Genomic DNA, 10,427 nt, shown 5'->3' with positions numbered 1-10,427 from the left:
CAGTCTTGGGAAATTCTTGAGGTTTTATAAGAGTTGGAGATATAGGGGTGCTTGGGTGGCTCAGTTGGTTAAGCGTCTGCCTTCAGCTCAGGTTATGATCTCAGGGTCCTGGGATCAAGTCCCGCATCTGGCTCCCTGCTTAGTGGGGAGTCTGCTTCTCTCTCTCTCTCTGTCTCCCACTCCCCTTGCTTGTTCTCTCTCTCTCTGGTCAAATAAATAAAAAAATAAATAAAATCTTTAAAAAAAAAGAGTTGGAGATATATGTATCTGAAGCCATTGATTAGCCCATGAAAGTTATTGATTGGACCCTGAGGTGGCAAATGATTGCTTGTAAGCCTGGGATTACAAGTTTTGGGGGTCAGTTTTGGTGGCCTTTTACGAGTCATTGATTGAGACCTGTGGATATCGGTAAATGCAGGACTGTGTGAGGTAGTATGTGATAGACTATTACTAAAGATTTTATGGGAGTCACTAATTCTCCATATGGGCTGTGAGTTATGGGGTCCTATAGGAGGTCAGGTTTGGTCCCCAAAAGTCATTGAGTTGGTTTTTCTCTCGAGGGTGTATTGCCTGTGTTGATGATTATTTGGGGAACCTATGAAAACCAGTGGATAATACCATCTGGGACACGATTTTGTCAAGCAGTGTGGGTTACTGATTTAGGAGCCTGTACAGACATGCTGGTTGTCAGTGCCCAGATGGGAGTTGGGGGAGGGAGGCAATGAGTTTATGTTTTCATATATGGCAGAAGAAGGTGGGCTCTCTCAGTTGCCCAGAGCAGACCCCAAATTATCCAGAAGCTCAGTTTATGCACTTGTGGCATGATCACCTCTAGCCAGAGCACTTTAAGGGCAGCAGGAAATGGAAATAATGTTTTTTGTGACCTCCCATGTACAGAATACCATATGGCTTAGTATTTAAGAAAATGTACCTTGGAGCCAGACATACCTGGGTTTGAGTCCTTGTCCTTCCCCCTAATCTGAGTGATCTGGGGGAAAATTTCTTAGTATCTCTGAACATCTCTATGTGATGATAAATGGGAATAATACTACTAGAATACCTAGTTCATAAGATGAGTTTGAAAATTAAAAGAGGTACCTGCTTTGCCCTTGTAATAATAATAATAATAATATTTAATATCAATGGAGTATGTTCCGGGTGCCAAGTAGGAATGAGCCCTTTGGAGGTATTATACCATTTAATTCTAATGACCCTATGAGAACAGATGTTTTCATCCTCAGTTGTAAGATAAAGAAACTCAGACTAAAGTGACTTCCCCCAAATTCTAGCTGGAAGATCTGGAATTCAAGCCCTCATTCATTTTATACTAAGTCTTATGAGTATTTTTTTTCATATTATATGCTAACACTTGGTGTTGGTTTTACTGAACTTTTTCACAGTATCCAGCACAGAGAGCTGCCCCCTCGGTGCCCCCAGGAGGCAATTGTGGGGAGGATGGTGAATGACTGACCACATGGACACTGGCTTTTCAGCATTTCTTGGAGTCTCTGCGGAACCCCCGGGCCAGACCCCGTAGTGGAGGCTCTAGGACCTACCTCCCGACCCCAGCAGCTCTGATTGGGTCCCCAGCTGCCCACCCGGCTTCTAGCTCCTGGGAAGAGCAGAGTCATCGGCAAGAGAGCCCGGAGAGCTGAGGCCCAGCGGGAACATGCCAGCTAACCAGAGTTCTCCCCAGTGGTCCTCGGTCCTGGCTGCAGAGGGACATGGCAGCCTGTGTGAGGTGAGGAGGGAGAGGACTCCAGGGTCTGGAATTCACCCAGTGAGGAGGCAGCCCTGACTTGTCCCCAGGGCCACAAGGAGGGGGCAGGTGGGTCACAGAAGTGGCTGATTCCAAGACTCTAGGATACCAGGTCACCGTCCTCCGGCTGTGTGAGTACCACGTAGCCGGTGTCCCACATCCAGAGCCCTGTGTGTTTCAGTGGTCATGTGATGGAGGGAAGGTGGGATGGGAGGGTTACCTGGCTCTGTGTAGATGCACAGCTGATCACTCCCTCCTCCCCCAGCCTCCTTTCTCCCTTGTCTCAGGGGATTTGCTGATTTCTCCTCTATCCTGATCTAAGGCAGAAAAACCCCTTTCCTCTGGAACTGAGAAGATGGCAGGGTAATAGGACAACAACAGGATCCAGGGTCTTTCTAGTTCTTCCTCTTCCTTTCAAAGGTGTAAAATGGCCCGAGAATGGACAGGACTTGCCCAGGCCCCTTGGAGTGTGAGTAACAGCATTAGACTGGAACCAGGTCTCCTGAATGGGTCCTCCACTCTCACCACACCAAGCCAAGACCAAGTTGCCCACTACAATTTCCCTTTGAGCATCTGGGTGGCTCAGTCTGTTGGGCACCTGCCTTTAGCTCAAGTCATGATGTCCAGGTCCTAGGATCAAGCCCCGTGTCTGCTTCTCCCTCTCCATCTGCCCCTCTACCCCCCACCCCATTTATGTTCCTTCTCTTTCTCTCTCAAATAAATAAATAAAATATTTTTAGAAAAATAAAAGGAAAAATAAATATTCCCCTTGAGAATCTGTAAACAGGGGAAGGAGATGAGAAAGCCAGACCCTGCCCAACAGCTCCCTGCTTCAGACCTTCCTGTGGGTGCTGTCACCTCTGGGACAGGCTTCTGGTCACAGGGGCTCAGGGTCACATGGTCACTAGGATATTAAGCTTTAAAAAATTATTTTGATTTTTATTGTTTCATAATTTCATTATGCCACGATAAAATGTTAGAAAACACAGGCAAACAAATAGAAGAGAATGAAACATTACTTGTAATTCCAGCATCACCCAAAGTTAACCATTGTTAACATTCAGCTACATTTCCTTTCAGTTCATTTTTCCTTTGTATGCACATGCGTGCGTGTATGTGGGTGTATGTTCGGGACTGTGTCTGTGCACGCATACCAGACACGGATACATCCTGTAGCTCAAGTTTAAAAATGGAATCACAGTATTTGGTTGCCTCCTTTTTCATTTGTCAGCTTAACATGATTTTCTGGGCATTAAGTATTTTATCTTCCTGTCCGCACAACGCACAGCATTATGTCCTTTGGGTAAACTTGAATGAATTTAATCAATCCATTGTATGTGTATTTAGGGTGTTTCAGGTTTTCTGTTGTGATCAACACTGCTGTGGGAAAATTCCTGCATTTGAGTCTTTTGCTCACGTCACTGAAATTATATTTGGGTCAAAGGTATGAAGCTGTCAAATGGTAAACACCCATGGAAATGTAGAGGCTCCATCGTATCAATCACAGACCCACAGTTTGGGCCCGCAGTGACGTGCTCCTCCCCAGTCTTTCCGCAGGTGGCCTCTTGCCCAGCCAGTGTGTGGGAATTTCTAGATGAAAGATTCTGGCCTCTACAGGGTACATTTCTCCACTCATCTCTTCCTTTCCAACCACAGACCTCTGACCCTTTTCAAGAAGAGATGGAAATGACCAAGACACTGTTGAATGTTATTTATTCACTTATTTATTTGTTGGGGTTTTGGTTTTTTTCGTTAGACATCAGGGAGCAGGGAATGGGCAGAGATGCCAAAGAACCAATAAGAGTGTCCCCGGAGGTAGGAACAGCCAGCGGGACCAGGAAATAGTGGCTGAACCTGGAAAATAGGCAGAAGGGTCAGTAAGAGAAAGAGGGATGAGGAACAGCTGAGGGGACCCTGGTGCTCTCCCTGGAGATGGAGGATAGCCAAGGGACCCAGGGGACAGATGAGAGTGCAATGGAACAGAGGAAATGGGAAACAGAAGCCCAGAAGCCAGGGGCAGCGGAAAGACCAACAAATAGTCATGGGGACTGGAGAAGTAGAGAGCAGGGAAAAGCCAGCAGGTCTAAGAACAATAAGAGGGATCGCAAAATAGGAGGAGGGACCAGAAGGTAGATAGCAACCAGAGGAGCAGAGACCATCCAGACGGATGGGAAAACAAAATTTGGCTAAAATGGAAAAAGTAGAGGGGCACCTGGGTGGCTCAGTGGGTTAAAGCCTCTGCCTTCAGCTCAGGTCATGATCCCAGGGTCCTGGGATTGAGCCCCACATCGGGCTCTCCGCTCAGCAGGGAGCCTGCTTCCTCCTCTCTCTCTGCCTGCCTCTCTGCCTACTTGTGATCTCCGTCGGTCAAATAAATAAATAAAATCTTAAAAAAAAAAAAGTAGATAGGTTTGGCATTCTGGGCAGGAGCCTGTGGGACAAGCAGCTTCACAAGGCACCAGGGCTTCAGGAAGAATCCAAGGGGATAGGGAAAGGTAGAGGCGCCAGGAAACAAAAAAAATAGGAAAGAATGGGAAGGGAGTGGATAGCAGCCAGAGGAGCAAGGACCAGCTGCCGAGGCTATAAACGGGGAAGGGTGGGGAGGGGACAGGCCCATGGGACAGGTGGAAAGGCAGGGAAAGGCCTCCCGGGCTGAGGAGTAGCTGAGGACATCAGGAGCCACGCGGAACAAGGAAGAGTCTCTGGGTCCAGGAACCGCCAGAGGGAACAGCAAAGCTGTACTAGGCACAGGGTGTCTACTGGAGGTCCCCGGGGCTAATCAGGGGACTAGGAAACCACAAATTAAAAGCTTATCTGGTGTTGGAGAGCAGCTTGACAGACCCGAGAACAGCTAGAGGGACTAGAGAATAGCTGGAAGGCATAGTAGGCATTCCTGAGGCCAGTTAGCAGCAAGAGGCCCCATGTAACAGGCACCGGGGTTAAGGGCTAGTTGCAGAAGCCAGGGAGAGGCTGAGGAACAGCCAGAGTTCCCTGGAATAGGGTGACAGGGTTTCCTGGGATCAGGGATTTCAGTACGAAAATAGGGAAAGTCCTGGGGGAATGAAACAGTTGGTCACCCTACCCAGGAAACAGAAGAACCAGCAAATAGACATGATGTAAGTGATGGAGAAGGCGAAAGTCCAACATCAAGCATGGCGGAGCGTCCAGAACTGGTAGACTTTGGTGGTCAAGAGTCTAGGCTAGGAGCCGGGTTGACCAGCTGTCTGCAAAGTGCCCCCTCCACCTCCCAAACCAGATGCAGGAGTGTCAAGTGAGAGTATATTAAAAATGCATTCTAGATTTGCTGAAGGCACAGGGAAGAACTGGGACCGGACAGCAGTCAGGGGCCTCAAAGGGCAGTCAGTCTGTGCCAAGTAGAAGGAATAAGAAAAGCTCATCAGGACCAGGGAACAGCCAGATGGACTAGGGCGCCATCAGAAGAATGATGCCACAGACTAAGGTCAGCTAGAGGGAGAACTGTCGGAGGAAACAGGACAGTCAGAGGCACCAGGGAGCATCAGAGGGAAGAAGAAACAGGAGGCGTGGAACAGTTAGAGGAACCCAGGGACAATCCGGAAAGAGACCAAAGGGCACTCAGAAGGAGCAACCAACATTTAGAGGGAACAGTAAACAGAGGGACCAAGGCAGTCCAATGAGGACTAACGCTGAGGGAATAAGGACCAGAAGAGGGAGCAGCAGGGAGAAGAGACAGGAGTGGGCAGGGGAAGCAGGGGAAACCGAGAGGGAGCCCTGGAGGGGTACGAAAACAGTCCGAGGGAACGGGGGACGACCAGAGGGAGTAGGGAAGATCAAAGCAACCCCAGCTAAAGGCAAACACACAGAGAGGCTGGGTCTTTGGCCTCTGGTGAGGGGAGCCAAGAACTCGCTGCACACTTTCAGCCAGCCCCATAAGCACCATGGAAGCCCTTCTGCTAGGCTGGGATAGGGTATAGGAGGGCCGGGTCATATCACAGGAGGGGATGTGGAAGTGTTCATCTGCAGGAGTGAGGCAAGCCCAGAAGTGGGGGTATGGAGACCTAAGCCGGCTGTGGGATGGGCGGGAGCTGAGGGCCAGGAAACACAACGGACAGTGAGTAGTCAATCCTGGCAGCCCAGCAGGGCCCCCGGGATGAGATCCCGTAATGTGTGGCTCAGATGATCCCGAAGGGAGACAGGAGAGCCCAGTGGGTCGCTGGAGAGCCTCGAGGAGCTAGAGTGGGGATCCTCACCTCGGATGAGGAAGTCCTTGCAGGGTTCGTGGTGATAGGCGTGCCATCCTGCCTGGTATAAATGGAACAGGAAATCAAACCTTTTCATAGGTGGCGGGTGAGGCTGAAATCTGGGTGAGTCTGTGTTAGCAACTTTCTCCCCAGATTTCTGGCACCAAAATCCCCCTCCCAAAGCTGCTATTTTTGCGGGGAAGGGGAGCAAAGACAGGCATCTGTGGGCAGTATACTTTGCGTATATTTATCTTGTGTCTGTCCCTGCTGAGAATGCCTGTCATGGGCTTTGTACACTTTCCCTGCAAATGGGGCCATCATGACTCCCAGGGAGGGAGGGACTGACTGAGGGTGGTCTTTTGTCCACTAGCTTGGGCCACTGGAGTTGTTAAAATGTTGAACAGTGCCAAATGAGAGAGTATTTTCATTCTTGCACACTGATTGGTAAATAGCCACTCATGTCCTGCCCCCTGAGGCTCCTCCCCCTCGTGTTGCCCACACACCTGCCCCTCTGCCCTCGGGGTAGCTGGCAAGCTGCTCCAGAGGATGGGCGGGCAGAATGAGAGCTTCCCCCAAGCCTGACCCAAGGCTCCCCCTTGTTGACTGCCCTTGGGTGATGAAGGTGGTACAGGTCAGGTGTGTTCCTAGGGGCTCAAGTGAAGGTCCTCCTCTCAGCAACCCCCAGGGCTGTGCTCAGGAGTGCTGGCTTGGTGGTGGGGGGGCGATGCTCCAAGTGCTGGGCTCGGCCCAGGGTTTGTGATACTGCCTCCAGAAGCTGCTGGTGCTGGAGAAGGTACTGTGAGTTCCCCGCATGCTTGGTGCCCCTGATCATTCACCAGCAAGGGGAGGCCAACCTGGGCTCCCGGAGGCCAGAGGGGCTTTTGGCAAATAAAGCTTCTTCATTTCCAAAGAGTCAAATCATTAGGTCTTTTCTTTGATACCCAACACATATTCTCTGTCCTTTAGGAAATCCTCACCCACCCCAAGGCCTAAACAAATAGTCACCTAAATTTTCCACGAGGAGTTTCAAATCTTTGGTTTTTTGTTTTTAACTTTTGATTCTTTTGAAATAATTTTAAAATGAAAGAGAAGTTACTGGAACAGCACAAAGAACTATGTACCCCCTGTATCCAAAATAACCCATTAACATTTTACCACATTTGCTTTCATTCCGTTCTTGATGTATGCCTGTGTGTTTGTAAGTTCGTGTCTATGTGTATACACACAGCTATATTTAAAACTTTATTTTCTGAACCACTTGAGAGGAATTTGCAGACACGGTTTTTAGTATTTACCCCTAAATACTTCAAGGCAAATCTCTTAAGAACAAGGACATTCTCTTCCGTAACCACAGTACAGTTTTCAGAAAGAAGAAATTTCACATCGATAAGGGGCTAACATAACATGTATTACCTAATTATCTAATCTGGTACGTATAATATACAGTTTCCCCAGCTGTCACAAGAAGGTCCTTTATAGCATTTTCCCCTAGTCCAGGATCCAATCCAGGTTCATTTATTACGTTTCCTTGGCATGTCCTTTTAGTCTTGGATCCGGAAGAGTGCCTCAGCCTTTCCTTGACTTTCATGACATGGACCATTTGAAAGAATGTCCCTCAACTTGGATTTGTTTCTTGCTTCCTCATGATCAGATTTAGGTCATTCCTTTTTTTGCTCAGGAGTATCACAGAAACAGTGCTGTGTTCTTCTCAGTGCTTCGTGTCAGTAGGCATTCAATATCAATTTAGACTTCATTGATAACATTAACTTTGTTCACTATGACTGAGACAGTGTCTGTCAGGTTCTGTAACGTGACTGTCTTTCCCTGTGTAATTAATAACTATTTTGTGGGGAGATACTTTGAGGCTATGTAAATATCCTATTTCTCATGCATCCAGTGATAATTCTTGCCTCTAACAATTAATTACTCTGCTGTTTCCCTAATGACGTTTTTCTAATCCCATCATTTCTTCCACATCGATTAGTTGGCATTCCAAGGAAGAACAGCCCTCGCTCTGACTGCTGAAAATACAATTACACACCAGGCATAATGAGCACACCTTGATTTGTCATTCATCACTAATGGGAAGCAGAGCTTCTTGGAGAAATGACTGATTCCAGGGTTAGAGCAGAGAGTACAAAATGACCGTGGAAGAACTCATCGTACTGAAAATTAATAGAGTGCTTAAAAGATGGGGCCATGTCAGAATGACACAGGAGCCACCTGGAAGGAACTCCCTGTGGCCAAATTGGACAATTTGAGTAGCAAAATAAAAAATGATTGCAATAGATTATAACCCACTGAATAAAGTAGGAAGTCACCAGCCCATATAATAGGTGGATAGGTTTGTAGGTAGGCAGAGAGGAAAGAAATGAATGCTTCTTTTGAATAGCATTCTGATCTTTTCTGGTGTGCTCACTACTCCAGTCCTTCTGAGGATAATATTGGTAGCTTGTTAAAACTTTTTATTTTTGAAATAATTATAGATTTACTGGAAGTTGCAAAGATGGAGAGAGGTCTCATGTAACCCTTTACGCAGTTTCTGCCAGTGCTTACATCCTGCATCACTGAGTATCACAAACAGGAAACTGACATTGCTACAGTGTGTGTGTGTAGTTCTCTGCCATTCATGTACTCATTCTTCTTTTTTAAAGATTTTATTTATTTATTTATTTATTTATTTACTTACTTATTTATTTGGGAGAGAGAGAGAGTGAGGGAGAGAGAGCATGAGGGGGGAAGGTCAGAGGGAGAAGCAGACTCCCTGCTGAGCGGGGAGCCCAATGCAGGACTCGATCCCGGGACTCCGGGATCATGACCTGAGCCAAAGGCAGTCGCCCAACCAACTGAGCTACCCAGGCGCCCCCATGTATTGATTCTTGTGCAATAATACAAGTACAGAACAATTCCTTCACCAAATAAGTCACTGGCATTGACATTTTACCAGTTAGAATGAAGCTTAGAAAACTTAGTGACCTTTAAATCCCTTTACCCTTACCAGATTATATTATAATACAGTTGTCTTAAATATTTCCCTTACATACATGGAAATCCACAATAGACAATGTAATACGTTTTGCTTTGACCTGCAAATGTAATTTAGAAAACCCGAGAGGAAGAGGAATGTCTATTGTGTTTTCTTGTACTTTTACTTTTTCTGTTTTCTCTTCCTTCCTGACGCTCCAAGATTCGTTTTCTTACTATCTCCTTTCTGTTTACAGAACTTGCATTGGCCATTCACTTGGGGTAGGTCTGCTGGCCACAGATTTTCCTTCACCTGAGAATATCTTGATTTCCTTTTCACTTCTTCTTTCTTAATTACAGCTTCACACAATCCATTTGACAACAATTTCATCACCTCAAAAAGAAGCCCCATTTCCTGCAGCCGTCACTCCTCCCCACCCCTCCACCCCCGCTCCCTGCCTCCCCCAACCCCAGCAACCACTAATACACTTTCTGTCTCTATAGACTTCACTCTTCTGGACAGTTCACATGAATGGACTCATATATTCTGTGATCTTTGTGTCTGGCTTCTTTCACATAGCATAATGTTTCAAGGAACTCCCTCTGGTCAAATCTGGGACAATTTGAGTAGCAAAATAAATAATGGTAGTAATAGATTATATATAACCTGAAGAATAAAGTAGGAAGTCTCCAGTCCCTATAGGTGGGTAAGTTTGTACGTAGATACAGATAGGGAAGAAGTCTAGCTCGTTGGACATGTACCTGTTGTAGCATGTGTCCATTATTTTATTCCTTTTTATGGCTGAATAATATGCCATTGTATAGATGTATCGTGTTTTGTTGATCCCTTTGTCAACTGATGTACACCGGCGTGTTTTCCACCTTTTAGCTCTTATGAGTAACGCTGCTTTCGACATATGTGTACGTGTTTTTATGCAGCCGTATATTTTCTTTTTTAAAAAAGATTTTATTTATTTATTTGACAGACAGAGATCACAAGTAGGCAGAGAGACAGGCAGAGAGAAAGGAAGGGAAGCAGGCTCCCTGCTGAGGAGAGAGCCTGATGCGGGGCTCGATCCCAGGACCCTGGGATCATGACCTGAGCCGAAGGCAGAGGCTTTAACCCACTGAGCCACCCAGGTGCCCCCACGGCCGTATATTTTCATTTCTCTTGAGGATATATGTACCTAGGAATGGAATTGCTGGGTCGAATGGTAGCTATATGCAGTCATTTGGGGAGCTGCCAGATTGTTTCCCGAAGCAGCTGTACCATTTTACACTCCCCCAGCAATATATGAAGGTTCCAATTTCTCCACGTTCTCACCAACACTTGCTATTTTCTGACGTCTTGATTCCAGCCATCCTAGTGAGTGTGAGGTGGTATCTCATCGTCATTTTGATTTGTATTTCCCTGATCATTAATGACGCTGAGCACCTTGTCATGTATTTATTGGCCATTACCAGTTCATTTCTTTTTATTGGGG

At 46.7% G+C, this 10,427-nt stretch overlaps 1 protein-coding gene across 1 annotated transcript in view; it reads left to right on the top strand.

The window, feature by feature from the left end:
* Positions 1 to 1,404: 1,404 nt before the first annotated feature.
* Positions 1,405 to 10,427, top strand: part of LOC111150571 (zinc finger protein 674-like) — an 886,492-nt gene continuing 877,469 nt past the window's right edge. Inside the window, exon 1 of the mRNA XM_022508057.1 lies at positions 1,405 to 1,741. Within this exon, the coding sequence (XP_022363765.1) occupies positions 1,670 to 1,741 (72 nt within the window). The 5' untranslated portion in view covers positions 1,405 to 1,669. The remainder of the gene's footprint in view (positions 1,742 to 10,427) is intronic.

Source organism: Enhydra lutris, unplaced genomic scaffold (genome assembly GCF_002288905.1).
Source record: "Enhydra lutris kenyoni isolate GAN:26980312 unplaced genomic scaffold, ASM228890v2 scaffoldscaffold23, whole genome shotgun sequence".
NCBI classification, from domain to species: domain Eukaryota; kingdom Metazoa; phylum Chordata; class Mammalia; order Carnivora; family Mustelidae; genus Enhydra; species Enhydra lutris.
This window is presented reverse-complemented; position numbering and strand designations above follow the sequence as displayed.